Consider the following 20802-nt stretch of genomic DNA (forward strand, 5'->3'; position numbering starts at 1 on the left):
CAGATCACCTGACCTGCCTTTTGAGAAACCTATATGCAGGTCAGGAAGCACCAGTTAGAACTGGACATGGAACAACAGACTGGTTCCAAATAGGAAAAGGAGTACGTCAAGGCTGTATACTGTCACCCTACTTATTTAACTTAATGCAGAGTACATCATGAGAAACTCTGGGCTGGAGGAAGCACAAGCTGGAATCAAGATTGCCGGGAGAAACATCAATAACCTCAGATATGCAGATGACACCACCCTTATGGCAGAAAATGAAGAGGAACTAAAGAGCCTGCTGATGAAAGTGTAAAAGGAGAGTGAAAAAGTTGGCTGAAAGCTCAACATTCAGAAAACAAAGATCATGGCATCCAGTCCCATCACTTCATGGCAAATAGATGGGGAAACAGTGGAAACCTTGGCTGACTTCATTTTTCTGCGCTCCAAAATCACTGCAGACGGCTATTGCCTCCATGAAATTAAAAGACGCTTACTCCTTGGAAGGAAAGTTATGACCAACTTAGACAACACATTAAAAAGCAGAGACATCACTTTGTCAACAAAGGTCCATCTAGTCAAGGCTATGGTTTTACCAGTATTCATGTATGGTTGTGAGAGTTGAACTATAAATAAAGCTGAGCACAGAAGAATCGATGCTTTTGAACTGTGGTGTTGGAGAAGACTCTTGAGAGTCCCTTGGACTGCAAGGAGATCCAATCAGTCCATCCTAAAGGAGATCAGTCCTGAGTGTTCACTGAAAGGACTGATGCTGAAGCTCAAACTCCAATACTTTGGCCACCTGATGTGAAGAACTGACTCATTTGCAAAGACCCTGATGCTGGGAAAGATTGAGGGCACGAGGAGAAGTGGACAACAGTGGATGAGATGGCTGGATGGCATGACTGACTCTATGGACATGTTTGAGTAAACTCCCAGAGTTGTTGATGGACAGGGAGGCCTGGCATGCTGCGATTCATGGGGTCGCAGAGAGTCGGACACAACTAAGCAACTGAACTGAACTGATAGATTTGGAAAGCTCTTTTGGTCTAATATTTTTATTCACTCATGTTTTTCTTTTATTTGGTAGGATTGATCTGAATACATAAGTATTTGTAAAGGCAAAATACCTGTGAGCAACTAATCATAAAAAATGGGACCCATTATGGACTGAGTCTGTTAATGCCCTGTGTGGGCTCATCCATGTTTTATGTATTGAGCATGTTGAAACAATGGTGCTTGGAGTATTTTCTTTCTATTTTAGGTCAAAAACTGTTCTCAAATTCTAATAGCTTTTTGTTGTTTTCATTTTCCTTTGTGCAGTCTTCTTGATTAGAGCTGCTGTAAAACATCTATTCTCAAGTACATATGGAAGTGCCTAACAATTTGGAAAAATGTCTTAGCCTGAAATGAAAGATATTTAGATATAAATATATGGGCTTTCCAGATGGCACTAGTGATAAAGAATTCATCTGCCAATGCAGAAGAAGCAAGAGACACAGGTTCAATCCCTGAGTTGGGAAGATCTACTGGAGTAGGTTGTGGCACCCCATCCAGTATTCTTGCCTGGAAAATTCCATGGATTGAGGAGCCTGGCAGGCTGCAGTCCATGGGGCTGCAGAGAGTCAGACATGATTGAATGCCTGAAAAAGATCTATTTAAAGCCTGCTGAGACCCAGAAAGTGTTTTCATGTCTTCAGGATCATCCCTGAAGCTTCCCTCTTCTTCCCCCAGCGATTTCAGCCAGTTACCAAAACCAGTCTTGTAACTCCTGCTGTTCCTGGCCAGTGCTATGGCCATGCCTTGCTCCCACCCCTCTTCAGTATCGTCTTGCATTCTTACTGCAGTGGTTCACCTCTCACCGTTGGGATAGCTCTTTCTCTATATATATATGACGTATGTATGTCTCACATATTCCTAAACATATATACATATATAAAGCATACTCTTCTACTTGTCATCAGCTTATGGGCACTTGGCTTGTTTCCTCGTCTTGGCTGATGTAAACAGTGCTGCTGTGACCATTGGGATGCATTTATCTTCTCAAATTAGAATTTTCATTTTTTCCCCCAGCTGTATGCCCAGGAGTTGGATTCCTGGAGCATATGGCAACTCCATAGTTTATGGAGTACCTCTATACAGTCTTCCGTGGTGGCTGCACAAGTTTACATTCCCACCAACCATGAAGGAGGGTTCCCTTTTCTCCACACCCTCTGCAGCTTTTATTATTTGTAGACCTTTGTATGATGATCACTCTGACCAGTGCAAGGGGATGCCTCACTGTAGTTTTGATTTGTATTTCTCTGCTGATTAGAGAAGTTGAGCGTCTCTTCAGGTGCCTGTTGGCCATATGTATTCTTCTTTGGAGAAATATTTATTTAGGTCTTCTGCTCATTTTTTGATTGGGTTGTTTGCTTTTTTGCTGTTGAGTTATATGAAATGTTTGTATATTTTGGAAATGAAGCCCCCTTTGGTTGCATTGTTTGCAAATATTTTCTCCTAGTCTGTTGGTTGTCTTTTCATTTTGTTTATGATTTCCTTTGCTGTGCAGAAGTTTTTAAGTTTGATTATTCCCATTTGTTCATTTTGCCTTTATTTCCACTGCCTTGGGAGACTGACTTAAGAAAATACTCGTACAATTTATGTCAGAGAATGTTTTGCTTGTGTTTTCTTCTAGGAGTTCTATGGTATCCTGTCTTATGTTTAAGCCTCTAATCCATTTTGACATTTTTTTTTTCTTTTGGTGTGTGTAAAATGGGAGGGAATATTATGACTTCTTTGATTTACAAGTGGCTATCTAACATTTCCAATACTACTTGCTAAAGAGACTCTTTTCTCCATTGTACATTCTTGCCTTCTCTGTCAAAGATTGACTGTAGGTGTGTGGGTTTACTTCTGGGCTCTCTATTCTGTTCCATTGATATGTCTGTTTTTGTGCCAGTACCCTGCTATTTTGATTAATGGAGCCTCGTAGTATTGTCTGAAATCTGGGTGGGTATGCCTCCAGCTTTGTTCTTTTTCCTCAGGATTGCTTTGGCAATTCTGAGTCTCCTGTGTTCAGTCACTAAGTCATGTCACACTCTTTGTGATATAAATTTTAGGATTTAGTTCTGTGGAAAATGTTATGAGTAATGTGATGGGGATCGCATTAAATTCATAGATTGCTTTGGGTAGTATGGAAAATAGGCATATTCTATATCTTCTGATGCCACAAAGTCAATAACGTGATACATTGTGGCATCCAACTCTAAAGGCACAAGAAGAAGAAAATGCAAGTGGACCTGGGCTCAGTTCCAGTGACAGAGCCTGGCCTCTGTGACACAAGGCTGCTCTGCCTGACCGAAGACAGAAGTCGGAGCTGAAGGACATGGGAGCGTCTGGGGAGATTTGAGGGAGTCTGGTGTTCCAGGTGAACAAGAAGTCAGGGGTTCACTGAGGGCTTGGACCTCCATTCAGGAGGATTTGCAAATGCTAACACATTCTGATACATAACTTTCCTCAGAGTAAGTAGTGTGAAACACTCCATTAGTACAGAGGAAAAAAAGTGAAATAGATCCTGAATCCTCCATTTGACTTAAGTAAAACCTAGCTCATTTCTGAACAGGTCACAACATTATGAAATCTATTTCTAATCTCTAAAGGAAGAAATGGTAACAAGTTACTGCTTGAGATTTTGTTGTTGTTCTTCTTCCAAAAATGTAGTTCTTTGAAAGCCTCCTCTAGGAAGTATTTATAATTCCTTATGTATTGCCTTTTTTCTTCCACCCTGTAGGGCAGAGGCAGTAGAATAATTATCCCCAATCATTTATTTCTGCTGAGGTAAACATGGCGGGTAATGTCAACACTGATTACATGTACTGGAATTTATTCAAGCTCTGGCAGTTTACCTGGATCTATACTTTCCTATTCTTTTTTTTTTTTTTTAAACACTCAAGAAAGTATAGTATTGGGTAAGCCAGAATCCAAATTAATTTTTAAAGCACTACATTACCCTTTCATTTCATGCAAGGATGCTCATGATAAAGGACAGAAATGGCAAGGACCCAACAGAAGCTGATGAGATTAAGACGAGGTGGCAAGAATGCACAGAAGAACTGTACAAAAAATATCTTAATGACCCAGATAACCACTATGGTTTGGTCATTTACTTAGAGCCGCACATCCTGGAGTGTGAGGTCAAGTGGACTTTAGGAAGCATTATGAACAAAGCTAGTGGAGGTGATGGAATTCCAGCTGAGCTATTTCAAATCCTAAAAGGTGATACTGTTAAAATGTTGCCCTCAGTTTGGCAGCAACTTTGGAAAACTCACTACTGGCCACAGGACTAGGGAAGGTGAGTTATCATTCCGGGACCAAAGAAGGACAATGCGAAAGAATGTTCAAACTACCATACAATTGTGTTCATTTCACATGCTAGCAAGATAATGCTCCAAATCCTTCAAGTTAGGCTTCAGCAAAACATTCTTGGCCAAGAACTTCCAGATGTACAAGCTGGATTTACAAAAGGCAGAGGAACCAGAGATTAAATTGCCAACATTTGTTGGGTCATTGAGAAAGCAAGAGAATTCCAGAAAACATCTACTTTTGCTTCACTGGCTATGCTAAAGCCTTTGACTGTAAAGATCACAACAAATTGTGGAAAATTCTTAAAGAGTTGGGAATACCAGACCTCCTTACATGTCTCTTGAGAAACCTGTATGCAGGTCAAGAAGCAACAGTTAGAACTGGACACGAAACAATGGACTGGTTCAAAATTGGGAAAGGAGTATGAGAAGGTTGTATGTTGTCACCCTGATTTTTTAACTTATATGCAGAGCACATCATGTGAAATACTGGGCTGGATGAAGCACAAGCTGGAATCAAGATTGCTGGGAGAAATACCAGTAACCTCAGATATGCAACTGATGTCACTCTAATGGCAGAAAGTGAAGAGGAACTAAAGAGTCTCTTGATGAGGGTGAAAGAGGAGAGTGAAAAAACTGACTTAAAACTCAGCATTCAAAAAACTAAGATCATGGCATCCTGTCCCATCACTTCATGGCAGATAGAAGGAACAGGTGGAAGCAAGGACAAGTTTTATTTTCTTGGGCTCCAAAATGACTGTGGATGGTGACTGTGCCATGAAATTAAAAGACCCCTACTTTTGGAAGGAAAGTTGTGACAAACCTCAGTTCAGTTCAGTTCAGTCGCTCAGTTGTGTCTGACTCTTTGTGACCCCACGGACTGCAGCACGCCAGGCCTCCCTGTCTATCACCAACTCCTGGAGTTTACTCAGACACATGTCCATTGAGTCCGTGATGCCATCCAACCATCACATCCTCTGTCTTCCCCTTCTCCTCCTGCCCTCAATATTTCCCAGCATCAGGGTCTTTTCAAATGAGTCAGTTCTCCACATCAGGTGGCCAAAGTATTGGAGTTTCAGCTTCAGCATCAGTCCTTCCAATGAATATTCAGGACTGATTTCCTTTAGGATGGACTGGTTGGATCTGCTTGCAGTCCAAGGGACTCTCAAGAGTCTACTCCAACACCACAATTCAAAAGCATCAATTCTTTGGCACTCAGCTTTCTATATAGTCCAATTTTCACATCCATACATGATCACTGGAAAACCATAGCTTTGACTAGACGGACCTTTGTTGGTAAAGTAGTGTCTCTGCTTTTTAGTATGCTATATAGGAGAGTGAAAAAGTTGGTTTAAAACTCAACATTCAGAAAACTAAGATCATGGCATCTGGTCCTATCACTTCATGGCAAATAGATGTAGAAACAGTGGAAACAGTGACAGACTTTATTTTTGGGGACTCCAAAATGACTGCAGATGGTGACTGCAACCATGAAATTAAAAGACACTTGCTCCTTGGAAGAAAAGTTATGACCAACCTAGACACCTAGACAAACCTAGACAGCTTACTAAAAAGCAGAGATATCACCTTGCTAACAGAGGCCCCCTACAGTCAAAGGTGTGGTTTTTTCCAGTAGTTATTTATGGATGTGAGAGGTGGAACATTAAGAAGACAGAGTGCCGAAGAATTGATCCTTTTTACATATGGTGCTGGAGAAAACTCTTGAGAGTCCATTGGACAGCAAGGGGATCAAACCAGTCAATCCCAGAGGAAATCAACCCTGAATATTCATTGGAAGGACTCTTGCTGAAGCTCCAATCCTTTGACCACCTCATGCAAAGAGCCGACTCACTGGAAAAGACCCAGATGCTGAGAAAGACTGAAAGCAAAAGAAAAGGGGGAGGCAGAGGATGAGATGGTCAGATAGCATCACCAACTCAGTGGACATGAATTTGAGCAAAGTCTGGGAGATGGTGGAGGACAGAGAAGTCTGGCGTGCTACAGTCCATGGAATCACAAAGAGCTAGACGTGACTTAGTGACTGAACAACAACAAAAGGAAGTTTATATCACCCTGACTTAGGCATTGACCAGCTAAATCACTAGTTCATTCATTCATTCTCTATTTTATTGATTAAAAAAAGTTGTTGAGGACCTATCCTTTAAAAGAGGTACGATCTTTATAGTAATTCTCTTGCGTTTCCCCCCCGCCCCGGGTATGTAGTAGTTTTAAGCACATGCTTAAGCATCTCCGTTACAAATTATTTGTTCATGCTCTATACTTTTAACATTTTATTCTTTCATTTCTTGAATGCTAAACTTATTGATAAAATAGCAGTGCTAAGGCCTCTAGCTAGTAATTAATGTAATGCATTGGAAGGATCTTGCTTAATGCAAGTCTTTTATTCTCTGTTAAGTGTCATAGCAGATCACTAAGGCAAAATGTCCTTATTCTCTAGCTGCCTCATGTTCTCAGTAACTTAGCTAGTTCCCAAAAGGTATTTATAACCTGTCTGCATGTGAATGTCATTCTGTACAATCATTATTCATTATCTGAATTTGACTGTCATTTTATGTAACACTGTTGTTCTCCTGCTTTAGTAAGAAAGCCATGTTTTCATGCTTGAGCTATTGAAATAAGTCCTGATAGAAACTCACCTTTTAAAGTTAAATTTTCTTATTCTTTCCCAATATATTCAGTTTTCTATTTGCCTTCCATCACACAACATTTGTCCCACAACATTTAAAATACTATGAGGAAAAATTATCTTAGAATTAGGAAAATGGATTTATCTCTAATAATAATCGTCTCGTACTTGTTTTCAGCTTTTTGCCCTTTATTGTGCTTAAACTGACATGGTGACTAAAGACGCAAAAAGGTTAAAAAATATCTCAAAATTTATCACTTATGTAACATACCCTTGTTATTAGGAGTTACCTTAATCAATTAGATATCTAGAGATCTTCACTTGAAGCACAGTCTCCCAATACCAGCCACTTTCTAACAGCTCCAATGAGAAACCCAACATCTCAGCAGAGCCTGATGCTTTTTCCCTGTAACGTGTCATTTTCTACAAAGGAATAGAACATAATGGATACTTAATACTTAAGTAAGTTAATAATTCACCAAAGCCCTAGATATGACAGAAATTTGAAGTGTTCTCAAAGCATAATTTCAGAAAAAAATATTTAGATAAAGAGTTAATGGTTTCTTCATTATATAACAATAACAAGAAGTCACATTTTAAAATGTTTTATCTACAGGATATGGATATTATATCAATATTATTGCAAAAAAGCTATAACATTGTAGCATGCTATGAAGAGTTGAGCTATCTTCGAGTTTACCTTCACGCCTGTTTATAAAGGCACCTTCTCTCAACTCCCATAGGCTCTCTTTAGGACAGTAGCGATGATGGTGCCCGACTACGCTATGATCGCCGAAATCGTCCTGTACTCCTGTGGCTTTGTGACAGCTCGGCCACTCTCAGTGAAGATTGTGGCTACATATCGCCTGTGCTCAGAGCAGTTGTCATCACAGCATCACTATGACTATGGAATGAGAGCTGTGAAGTCAGTGCTTACCGCTGCCGGGAATCTAAAGGTAGAAAACTCAAGTAACTTCTTACTCATTCATTTCCTGTTTGTATGTCTCAGGGTCATGTGTCTTTACAGAGCTCTTATAACTGGTTCCATCAACTGGAAAGAAAGTTCCCTATTGTACTAAAATAGCTGATCATTTGCACACATGAGAAAGGAAATTTTATGATTTGTAAAACCTTAGCCATGTGGTTAGTGATTCTAGTTCCATCCCACAGTTTTAGTTATATGAAACTGAGTACTACTGAGGAATAAATTCCTTGCTGCTGAGAAATACTTTGAAAGCATTTAGTCTGTGTGAACATATGTAACTTTAAAGGAAACAATGTGTATGTAATTAATACATACCTACAAAACCCCTAGACATTGTTATTTAATATAATTAAACAATTACAGCCAACTGTGGACTAGCAGTAATGGATTTGCAAGGTGCAATGGTAAAAAATCCACCTGCCAAGGCAGGAGACACAAGAGACGCAAGTTCTATCTCTGGGTCGGGAAGATCCCCTGGAGTAGGAAACGATAACCTACTTCAGTATTCTTTCCTGGAAAGGTCCATGGACAGAGGAGCCTGGTGGGCTAGAGTCAGAGGGTTGCAAAGGGTCAGACGTGACTGAGCGTGCACACACACGTACCACCAGTGATGGATTTGCACTATAATGTGTGCATTTTAAGATGGTATGAGTCATAACTATATTGGTAAAAAGGCCAAATATTTTAAGATTTGGGTAACTTTTCATTGGAAGTATTTTGTAGAAACATAAAGTATAACTGTTCTTTTTTTATGAAAGTAAGCAAGATAGGCCATGTGTGCTAAGTCGCTTCAGTTGTGTCCAACTCTTTGAGACTCTGTGGACTGTAGCCTGCCAGGCTCCTCTGTCCATGGGATTAATTAACAGCAAATTGCAAATTTTGACCTTGTAGCTTATAAAAATTTAGATGTTCATGACTGTGGGAGATTTTAAAATATATCCTATGTGATTAAAAACAATGGCATGCATTTTTGACTTCTATAATGATGTTACCAAGAATTCTGATATATAGTGGTGATATTCTATTTCACATTTGTCTGACATGACTTCAAGTCATTATTTGTAGTAATAAACAAATGCAACTAGAAGCAACAATTTGTATTAACCTGACATGTCATGATTGCATTGTGGTCAGATAATGGGAAAGATAATGCTTTGCCCTACTGTATGTCATCACTGACATCTTGACTGTGGAATTGAACTATTAAAGTTATGCAGCAAATGAATTCTGCAAATGAATCCTATCATTCTTTGTCAAAAGCTAATTTAGAATTGTTGAATGTGTTGGCTTGAATAGTTTGAAGTTTGTTTCTATTTTATCAGGAAGCAATTTAAATGTTTGTTTTAAGATGATAGCCTTTTGACAAAACAGACTTGTGACACTTCATAATTGATGTGTGGTCAGGTTGATGCAAAGACAAAGTTCGTATTGGCAGAGCTAGCTTTAGGTTTGGGGGCTCTGGTAATTCAGAGACAGCAGGACTTAACTGCCAGGCGTCATTGACTTTGTAAAGTTAAAGCTAGTTAAGTAGGAGCATGGAACTTACTAGAAAGATTCCAGAGAGCAGGATGAGGGTTCTCGAAACCTAAACTGATGATGGTGGGAATAGCTTTGGTGTGAAATTTTGGGTAAAGTATAGAAGTTGAGAGAAACATTTCTGAGTTCAGATTCTTTTGTGAATTACATGAACCGTCTTATGGGCATGAGCAACAAATTGAGTTCAGCCAGGTTTTTAGTAAACCCTGGGTTTACTACAGGTGTTTTGGAATTTAATATGTATTTTCTGAAGAACCTTCCACTCAGGTGACAGCATTAGCCAGCGCTCTCCACGCTGCCAGGGGACACACTCAAGCACGCTGGGCCGAGGGTGCAGTCAGAAGGTGGCGTGCCGCCCCGCCTGCCCACTCACGGTCGGGCGGCTTGCTCCCGAACTTGCTGAAGCCACTGGGAGGTGTTACTGTGGTTATTATGCCCTTTATTTAATTGTCAGTGAAACTGATGGTATATGGGCATGAAAAGAAGAGGTTTGTTTTTATGAAAACTGAGTTCCTTGTTCAAGAAAGACAGTAAAGATGAAATGCTAAAAAGTTTACTTGGAATTAGGTGTGGATAAGAGAGGTAAGACTGAAAAAGAACAATTCATGAGGATGCTACATTTAGATCGTCTCCTAAGTATCTTTGAAGAGAATGATTATCTTTAAAAAACAGAAACAGCAAAACAAAAAAATCCAGAGCAATGATTCATTATTGATTGTTTTTGGTTTTGTTTTGTGCAAGAAAAATTGTGCAGAGTTCCACCCTCAGAGAAAAAGCCTTGGCACCAAAATATGGGCAAATGAGTGAATATTTATATGTTTTAACTTTAAATCTTTTAATGAGTCCCTGTTTTTAATGATTATTTATACTTTATCAACTGACTGCTGGTTTTGAATGCATAGGACAAGCAAGGTCTTACCCAGGATAGAAGCAATGACAACTCCCAAACTTTGAAAATCATCACCAATAGCTTTTTACCCAGAGCATCTGTGAAAAGGCAGTTAGTTCATCTTAGAATTTCATTATAAGCTAATATAAAATTCAACAAGTAAAATCGACAGTTTCTAAAATTAATAACAGCACAGTGAAATGAAAATAAATAACATCTTTGCATGGGTTGGAATGCCCTCTGGGCCTGGGTGCTTGTGTGTGTGAACATGGATGGAATGCAGTTAACAGATGCAGATGTTATCATGAGTACATTTTCTTTCAGCTGAAATATCCAAATGAAAATGAAGAAATTCTGCTGCTTAGATCTATTATTGATGTAAATTTGCCAAAATTTTTATCCCACGATTTACCACTCTTTGAGGTAAGAACATTTTTTACTCTAATGTATCAAAGTTCTTATAATAGTGTACTTATCAAGTGTCCAAGTTTTCAAGTCCCATTGAGAAACTTCCACTGTAGAAAACAGAGAAACACAGGTCACTCCATGTTTTATTTGAAATGTGTTTAGCTAGCTTTTTTTACTTGTTGTGACAAGTTAGGGTTAGGGTTAGGGTTAGGGTTTACTTGTTGAGACAAGTAACTTTTAACAACTTGGGATTTTTTTAAGTAGTACTTTTTTTTTCTACTGCAGAATATAATCACACAAAAGCCACAGAATGTTTGCTTATAAATTTCACTAGGAAATAGACTCCATGGAGGAAAGTAATTGGTCAAACACACCACTGAATTCCTTACACAGAGGGGTACTTTGCAAATGTTTGTTAAAATTAATGATCGAAGAAGTTAAAAGTAAGCTTAATTTCTTCAAAAGAGTGCAGTGGCTTTTATGAAATTGGTTTTTTTTTTTTCAGGATAATTTAAGAACTAGGTTTAATAATGTTGTATTTTAAAAATTAGATTATAAGTAATTGTAAAGAATTACGAGAGTGATGGTTAAAGTTCCTGTATTATCGCGTGATGTCATTGTTTTTCTTTTCCCGTTCTCAGTAGAAGTGACTGGGGGTGGTGGGCAGCTGACCTGCGGTAGAGTTACTCTATCTTCCCCTGCCATGCGGTATGGACAGTTAGCTTCCAACGTGTAGAGACAGAGATCAGAAGACTCTCGTAGGGAAGACAGAAGTGACGCTGCCACTGTGGTGCGCTCCAGGGCCCTTAGCTATCCATAGGAACAGTGTTTCATCATTCTAAAAGAAACTCCGGTTATTATTTGGAGTTGACAGTGCAAATATTTTATAGATCAAGTTTTCAGGGAATTGGTTCAAAATTTCTTGTTAAAAATCACCCTGAGTTTCTTTGGTACTAGTACGCTGTACAGATTTTCCAGGAATAAATATAAGTAAAGCTATATTTGTTTTTATAAAGTAGAGATATATCTCATTTAGATGTATTCTCCTATAGCTGTGTATTCATTCAACAAATATTTCTTGAGCGATATTTCACAAATGGAGCATTACTGGCATTTTCAAATAGGACACTTCCCTGTTGTGAGAGACTGTCCCATACGCTACAAACTCTTGGCACCCCTGGTCCCCCCCAATGTCTCTGGACTTTCACAGTAATACAACCGGAAGGACAACTCCATGTATTCCCAACTCTCTACCTGGCAGAGAGGAACTGGTGAAAGGAATTGGTCTTGATTGAGACCCACTAACTACCAGATATGATCTGGAATTGTCTGCTTCTTTCAAGGTTAACCATAAATAATTTGAACAATCTGAGAAGATAGTTTTGCTTACTTAGCAAACACCATGCATTTACAATGGACCAGACCCTGTTCTAAGAGTTTTATGAATAGTTACTCCTAAGCACTGGTGGCTCAGATGATAAAGAATTGCCTGTGATGTAGGAGACCTGGGTTCGACTCCTTGATTAGTAAGATCTCCTGGAGAAGGGCATGGCTACCAAGCCAGGCTTCAGCACTATGTGAACCATGAACTTCCAGATGTTCAAGCTGGTTTTAGAAAAGGTAGAGGAACCAGAGATCAAATTGCCAACCTTCGCTGGATCATCAAAAAAGCAAGAGCGTTCCAGAAAAACATCTATTTCTGCTTTATTGACTATGCCAAAGCCTTTGACTGTGTGGATCACAATAAACTGTGGAAAATTCTGAAAGAGATGGGAATACCAAACCACCTGACCTGCCTCCTGATAAACCTGTATGCAGGTCAGGAAGCAACAGTTAGAACTGGACATGGAACAACAGACTGGTTCCAAATAGGAAAAGGAATATATCAAAGCTGTGTATTGTCACCCTGCTTATTTAACTTATATGCAGAGTACATCATGAGAAACACTGGGCTGGAGGAAGCACAAGCTGGAATCAAGATTGCCGGGAGAAATATCAATAACCTCAGATATGCAGATGACACCACCCTTATGGCAGAAAGTGAAGAGCCTCTTGATGAAAGTGAAAAAGGAGAGTGAAAAAGTTGGCTGAAAGCTCAACATTCAGAAAACTAAGATCATGGCATTCTGTCCCATCAAAATGAAGTGAAGTCGCTTAGTCATGTCTGACACTTTGCGACCCCATGGACTGTAGCCCACCAGGCTCCTTCATCCATGGAATTTTCTAGGCAAGAATACTGGAGTGGGTTGCCATTTCCTTCTCCAGGGGGTCTTCCTGATCCGGGGATCGAACCCAGGTCTCCCACACTGCAGGCAGATGCTTTACTATCTGAGCCACCAGGGAATCCCAATACATCATGGCACATAGATGGGAAAAAATGGAAACAGTAGCTGACTTTATTTTTGGAGACTCCAAAATCACTGAGGAAGCACAGTCTAGAATTAAGATTGCCAGGAGAAATATCAATAACCTCAGATATGCAGATGACACCACCCTTATGGCAGAAAGTGAAGAGGAACTAAAGAGTCTCTTGATGAAAGTGAAAGAGGAGAGTGAAAAAGTTGGCTTAAAGTTCAACATTCAGAAAACTTAGATCTTGGCATCTGGTCCCATCACTTCATGGCAAATAGATGGGGAAACAGTGGAAACAGTGGCTGACTACTTTTCTGGGCTCCAAAATCACTGCAGATGGTGATTGCAGCCATGAAATTAAAAGACGCTTACTCCTTGGAAGGAAAGTTATGACCAACCTAGACAGCGTATTAAAAAGCAGAGACAAAAAGAAAAAAAAAGCAGAGACATTACTTTGCCAACGAGGGTCCGTCTAGTCAAGGCTATGGTTTTTCCAGTAGTCATGTATGGATGTGAGTATTGGACTATAAAGAAAGCTGAGCGCCAAAGAATTGATGCTTTTGAACTGTGGTGTTGGTGAAGACTCTTGAGAGTCCCTTGGACTGCAGGGAGATCCAACCAGTCCATCCTAAAGGAGATCAGTCCTGGATGTTCATTGGAAGGACTGATGCTGAAGCTGAAACTCCAGTACTTTGGCCACCTGATGGGAAGAGCTGACTCATTGGAAAAGACCCTGATGCTGGGAAAGATTGAGGGCAGGAGGAGAAGGGGACGACAGAGGATGAGATGGTTGGATGGCATCACCGACTCAATAGACATGGATTTGGGTGGACTCTGCGAGTTGTTGATGGACAGGGAGGCCTGGTGTGCTGCGGTTCATGGGGTCGAAGAGTCAGACACGACTGAGCAACTGAAGTGAACTGAACCCACTCCAGTATTCTTGTCTGGAGAATCCCCTGGACAAGGAACCTGGCGAGATACTGTCCATAGGGTTGCAATGAGTCGGACACTACTGACCGACTAACAAGCCCCCAGTAGGACAGGAACTATCATTATCTCCATTTTACAGATGGTGTGACTGAAGTGCAGAGTTGATAAGTTACTTGTGGTCTTGGCCAGTATATGACAGAAAGAGAATTGCAGCTGCTCAGCCAAGCTACATCCTACTGCATCATCTTTGTGTCTCCTTTGCCCAAAGGAAACTTACTGCTCTGAACTGGAATCCGTTTCTCTGTAACAGCATTTAAAGAATTAAGTCGAAGGGTGGTTAAACTGAAAGTTTGTCAGTTCTAAGGTATAACTCGAAGGCATGCTTTCATGTTAAGCTCTTCTGAATTTTCACTTTCACCTTCAGCGTGAAAGGAATAGTTGTATTTCTCACATAGGTTGCTGTGAAGTGAAATGAATGTCACTCAGTCTGTCTGACTCTTTGCGACCCCATGGACTGGGGTCTCCAGGCCAGGCATGAATTCCCCAGACAAAAATTTTCCAGGCCAGAATACTGGAGTGGATTGCCATTCCCTTCTCCAGGGGAATCTTCCCAACCCAGGAATCGAACCCAAGTCTCCCACATTGCAGGCAGATTCTTTACCAACTGAACCACCAGGGAAGCCCTAAGTTGCCCTAAGTGCTTATGAAACAACCTTAGTGGTTTATAAAGGAATGTTTCTTAGACTTTGAAAGTGACTTTATATTTTCATATAAACTATATGTGGAATTATAATTCTTTCCAATCCTATATTATGTGATTATATGGTTTTTCTAAAGCTTCCATAACAGAGCACCACAAACTTGGTGGCTTAAAACAACAGAAATTTATTTTCTCACAGTTCTGGAGGATAAAAGTCTGAAATAAGCTGTTGATTACCTCTGAAAGAAGGTAAAGATTCTTTAGGAAAGAACCCTTCCTTGCTTGTCCTTGGCTTCTGGTGGCTACTGACGATCTTCATGTCCCTTGGCTTGTCATTGGTGGCTCCCAATGGCTTCAGCTTCTGACCCCATCACTAGAATGGCCTTGTGTCCCAGGCGTCTTTGAGTCTGCATCTTCCTCTCCTTTCTGTTGTATAGATACCAGTCACTGGAGTTAGTGTCCAGTAGGATCTCATCTGATCTAATTACGTCTGCAAAGACCTTATTTCCAGATAAGGTGACATTCTGACATAAATTTTTGAGGAACACTAAAAGGATTAACATACTACCCACTCCACTGATTAAAATACTGTTAAACTAATTTTTATGTATGATATGAGGTATGCATTCAGGTTCATTATTTTGATAAATCCAGGTATCCTGGCATACTTTGTTCAAAGACTATTTTTTTAAATCTTTGCTGGATTGTTTTTGCTTGAGAATGAGTTTTCATATGTGTCTGGATCTATATCTGGTCTCCCTCTTCTGTTCCATTGTTATATTTTGTCTATTTTTATGCTAGTATACTGTTTTTATAATAAGCCTTGAAATCGGATAATGTTCATCTTTTAACTTTTTAACTGAAAAATATGTAAAACTACAACATCTGAAAGAGAAAATAGGAGAAATCCCCTGTCAATTTGGGTTAGGAAAAAATTTCTTGAATACACCACCAAAAGTACAATGCATGAAACGATAAATTGATAAAATAGGCTCATCAGAACTAAAAAGTTTGCTCTTTGAAATACACTGTAGGAGAATTGAAGACAAGTTAGAGCTATAAAGAATATTTGCCTGTTAGAGGTATGGTGAAGCGCTTGTAAGTAGAATGCTTAACAAATGTTCAAAACTTACCATGAAGAAAACAAACCAATTAAAATAGGCAAAAGATTTGAGACTGAGCAACCTCCGGGAGATGGTGAAGGACAGGGATGCCGGGAGTGCTGCAGTCCTTGGGGTCATGAAGACTTGGACGTGACTTGGCGACTGAAGATCAACAACATCAACAACAGCGGAAGATTTGAGCAAACATTTCACTGAAGAAGATACACATATGGCACAAAAGTAATGCAAAAGTGTTACTGTTCAGCAAATGCAAATTGAAGCCATATCAAGCTACTGTTACACACTTGCTAAAAATACTAATTATACCAAATATTGAAACTCTCATACACTACTGAGGGGAGTTTAAAATAAGAGGACCATTTTGGAAAGCAGACGGTTTCTTCAAATTTTAGACACATACTTGCCATTGTCGTGTTAGTCATTCAGTAGTGACTGACTCTCTGCGACCCCATGGACTATAGCCCACCAGGCCCCTCCGTCCATGGAATTCTCCAGGCAAAAATACTGGAGTGGATTACCATTCCCCTCTCTGGGGGATCTTCCTGACCCAGGGATTGAACCCAGGTCTCCTGCATTGCAGGCAGATTCTTTACCATCTGAGTGTACTATCCAAGTATTCCACTCCTCAGTAGTCACTTGAGAGAAATGAAAGCTTTTGTCCATACAAAGACTTGTGTACATGTTTATGGCATCTTTATTTATTCCCAAAACTAAAAACAATGAAAATGTCCACCAGCAGGAAAATGGATTTTTAAAATCTGGCACCTCAGGATGGTGGACTACTTCAATGCAGTGAACCATTGATATATGCAGTGACATGTTTGAGTTTTCAAATCTTTATGCCAAGTGAAAGAAGCCAAATTTTAAAAAGTAGTACACATAATGTGTGATTTCATCCACATTAAAGTCTAGGCAGTGAAAATAAAAAGAGAAACAGAAAGCAAATTAGTGTATGTGTTGATTGGGAATGGAGGTAGGTTTCAAGGAGAGGAAAGAGGAGGATTACAAAAGATCATAAGGAAACTTGTGGTGATGGTTGATATGTTGATTATCTTCACTGAGTTCGTGCTTTCACTTATCAAACTAGGCCCTTTAAATATAAGCAGTTCATTGTATGTCAGTCATACCTCTATGAAGCTTTTAAAAATACTGAGCTATTATTTAATGGCTCTATTTTCATCAGTATTAAATTTGAGGGTGTGAGAAATTTTATCAAGTTTATAAACATATATATATGTGTATAGATGTACACATACATACAAACATATATAGAGAGATAATATGAGAGCTTATAGCTATATAATGTTAATATAAACATCCAAATCATCTGTCATCAGGGAATTACTTCAGATTTGTTTCCTGGGGTGAAATTACCAAAACCAGATTACAACGATTTGCTGGGAGCTATCAAAGACAACTGTGACTCCATGAATTTGCAAATGACCAGATTCTTTTCTGAGAAGATTCTTCAGATATATGAAATGATGATTGTTCGTCATGGCTTTATGATTGTTGGAGAACCATTTGGAGGAAAAACCAGTGCATATCGTGTCTTAGCTGGAGCATTAAATGACCTATGTGAAAAGGTAAGTGTGGTATTAATCCGTTAATTTACCAATAATCAGCTTTGTGTAAGATAGAATGTATGGTCACTTAAAAGGATACTTTAATGCAGCAACTTAAAATTATGAAAATACAGAGAAAATAGAAAAGTAATATGATTCAAGTAGGAAGTTCAGCATATAAAGAATATGCCACAGATTTGCCTCAAAGCCTTTGGTTCTTTTTTTTTAAGTTTAATTGTAAAGGTAACATGTTCATTGTATAAAAAGTCTGAAAATGTGAAAAAACCTTATACTTTCATAGAGTATTTTATAATTTCATAGGAGAGTGTATTTTATTTTCTTGGTGTTCAGATTCATAATGCAAACTTCCTCTAGTGCTGTTAGTGGTATTGAATTGAAGTGTGTGTTGTGTGTATGTGTATGCATTGTATAATATGTATATAAGCATAGTAAATAATGATAATTATATTATTCAAAATGACTGTCCTAGTTGACTGAGTTTGGTCTACTTTGATAGGCTAAAGCAGTGAGGCTGTTTTAAATTCTCCAACTTATATTGCATTTGTGTCTACTTATCTTTTTATTTCAAATAGTTTTACCACATATATTTCAATGTTTGTAGCCAAATGGGATTTGTATCATTATACCTTCGTTGTGGAGCCTCCCCCTTCAGCCAGTATAATATTATGTACTTGTGTTATTTGCCATGGATCCCCTGTGTCTAATTTTAGTATTGCAACCCCCGCTTTTTCCTTGCATACATATTTGCCCACATTTGTAATTGTGACTCTGACTGTCACTGTGATTTACTTTTTTATGGAGAGTAAATAGTTTGACTTTTATTTTCTCTGTTTGATGGCCTTTATCTTCTCTTTGGGGAATTTAGATTCATTTGTATTTATCATCAAACTGATGTGTGCTTATTTCTGTCATCTGTGCCTTTATGCTTTTATCCTTCCATGTGCTGTCCTTTCTTTGTCTCCCTTCCTTTTCCTTTATCCGTCTTGGCTTCTTTTGCTGAGTTTTTGTTTGCATTCTTCCTCCTTTGTTGCTTTATTACTATAGGAACTAATTATTTTGCTATAAAAAAATAAATCTCTAAAAGTCAAATGTGGTGCCATAAAAGATTTTAAAAGGTGAAGGCCTTATCTTCAACAAAGGAGGCAAGACTATACAATGGAAAAAAGACAACCTCTTTAACAAGTGGTGCTGGGAAAACTGGTCAACAACTTGTAAAAGAGTGAAACTAGAACACTTTCTAACACCATACACAAAAATAAACTCAAAATGGATTAAAGATCTAAATGTAAGTCCAGAAACTATAAAACTCCTAGAAGAGAACATAGGCAAAACACTCTCCGACATAAATCACAGCAGGATCCTCTATGACCCACCTCTGAGAATATTGGAAATAAAACCAAAAATAAACAAATGGGACCTAATGAAACTTAAAAGCTTTTGCACAACAAAGGAAACTATAAGCAAGGTGAAAAGACAGCCCTCAGACTGGGAGAAAATAATAGCAAACGAAGCAACAGACAAATTATTAATCTCAAAAATATACAAGCAACTCCTGCAGCTCAATTCCAGGGAAATAAATGACCCAATCAAAAAATGGGCCAAAGAACTAAATAGACATTTCTCCAAAGAAGACATACAGATGGCTAACAAACACATGAAAAGATGCTCAGCATCACTCATTATCAGAGAAATGCAAATCAAAACCTCAATGAGGTACCATTACACGCCAGTCAGGATGGCTGCTATCCAAAAGTCTACAAGCAATAAATACTGGAGAGGGTGTGGAGAAAAGGGAACCCTCTTATACTGTTGGTGGGAATGCAAACTAGTACAGCCGCTATGGAGAACAGTGTGGAGATTTCTTAAAAAACTGGAAATAGAACTGCCATATGACCCAGCAATCCCACTTCTGGGCATACACACTGAGGAAACTAGATCTGAAAGAGACACATGCACCCCAGTGTTCATCGCAGCACTGTTTATAATAGCTAGGACATGGAAACAACCTAGATGCCCATCAGCAGATGAATGGATAAGGAAGCTATGGTACATATACACCATGGAATATTACTCAGCCATTAAAAAGAATTCATTTGAATCAGTTCTAATGAGATGGATGAAACTGGAGCCCATTATACAGAATGAAGTAAGCCAGAAAGATAAAGACCAATACAGTATACTAACATATATATGGAATTTAGAAAGATGGTAACGATAACCCTATAGGCAAAACAGAAAAAGAGACACAGATGTACAGAACAGACTTTTGGACTCTGGGAGAAGGCAAGGGTGGGATGTTTCAAGAGAACAGCATTGAAACATGTATATTATCAAGAGTAAAACAGATCACCAGCCCAGGTGGGATGCATGAGACAAGTGCTCGGGCCTGGTGCACTGGGAAGACCCAGAGGGATGAGATGGGGAGGAAGGTGGGAGGGGGGATCGGGATGGGGAATACATGTAACTCCATGGCTGATTCATGTCAATGTATGACAAAACCCACTACAATATTGTAAAGTAATTAGCCTCCAACTAATAAAAATAAATGGAAAAAAAAAAAAAACAAATAAAAACAAAACTTGAAAAAAAAAAAAGGTGAAGGCGATGACCATGTATTCTGGTACAATACAAAGCCTCAAAGTGATTCATTGCCAGCAAATTCTAAGAGTAACATTGTGGTAAGGTAAATGGGGCTTCATAGTCACTGCCTACAACCTGCAGCTTTACACTAGCTCTGCTGCATTTGGGGCAAATATCTTTCTTTGATGGCAGCAACTTTGTCCTGACTGACATATTCTAATAGAGCTTTCCCATGCTTCTGAGTTAAGGATGACATATTATTGTTCCCTTCCTGGAAACAAAGAAGAAAGCAATGGCCTTGAGTTTATTTTACTGCTTCGTATTATTATTCCCATGTCTTTTCTTCAGCTTGGTGTTTCATGCCTCAAGCTCCAGTGGTGGTGAGCAGAAAGCAGTGTGGGAGAGTTGAACTTAGTATGTTGTTATATTCAGGTGTGACCTAAATCAAATCCCCTACGATTATACAGTGGAAGTGACAGATAGATTCAAGGGATTAGATCTGATAGATAGAGTGCGTGAAGAACTATGGATGTAGGTTCGTGACACTGTACAGGAGGTGGTGATCAAGACCATCCCCAAGAAAAAGAAATGGAAAATGGCAAAATGGTTGTCCGAGGAGGCCTTACAAATAGCTGAGAAAAGAAGAGAAGCTAAAGGCAAAGGAGAAAAGGAAAGATATAAGCATCTAAATGCAGAGTTCCAAAGAATAGCAAGGAGAGATAAGAAAGCCTTCCTCAAAT

General features: G+C 39.1%; 1 protein-coding gene across 1 annotated transcript in view; it reads left to right on the forward strand.

Annotated features, from left to right (window-relative positions):
* Positions 1-20802, forward strand: part of DNAH7 (dynein axonemal heavy chain 7) — a 263405-nt gene that overhangs the window by 111928 nt on the left and 130675 nt on the right. Inside the window, exons 28-30 of the mRNA XM_065927706.1 lie at positions 7716-7928; positions 10707-10805; positions 17234-17482. Of these exons, the coding sequence (XP_065783778.1) occupies positions 7716-7928; positions 10707-10805; positions 17234-17482 (561 nt within the window). The remainder of the gene's footprint in view (positions 1-7715; positions 7929-10706; positions 10806-17233; positions 17483-20802) is intronic.

This window comes from Muntiacus reevesi, chromosome 3, assembly GCF_963930625.1.
Source record: "Muntiacus reevesi chromosome 3, mMunRee1.1, whole genome shotgun sequence".
Classification (NCBI taxonomy): Eukaryota; Metazoa; Chordata; class Mammalia; order Artiodactyla; family Cervidae; genus Muntiacus; species Muntiacus reevesi.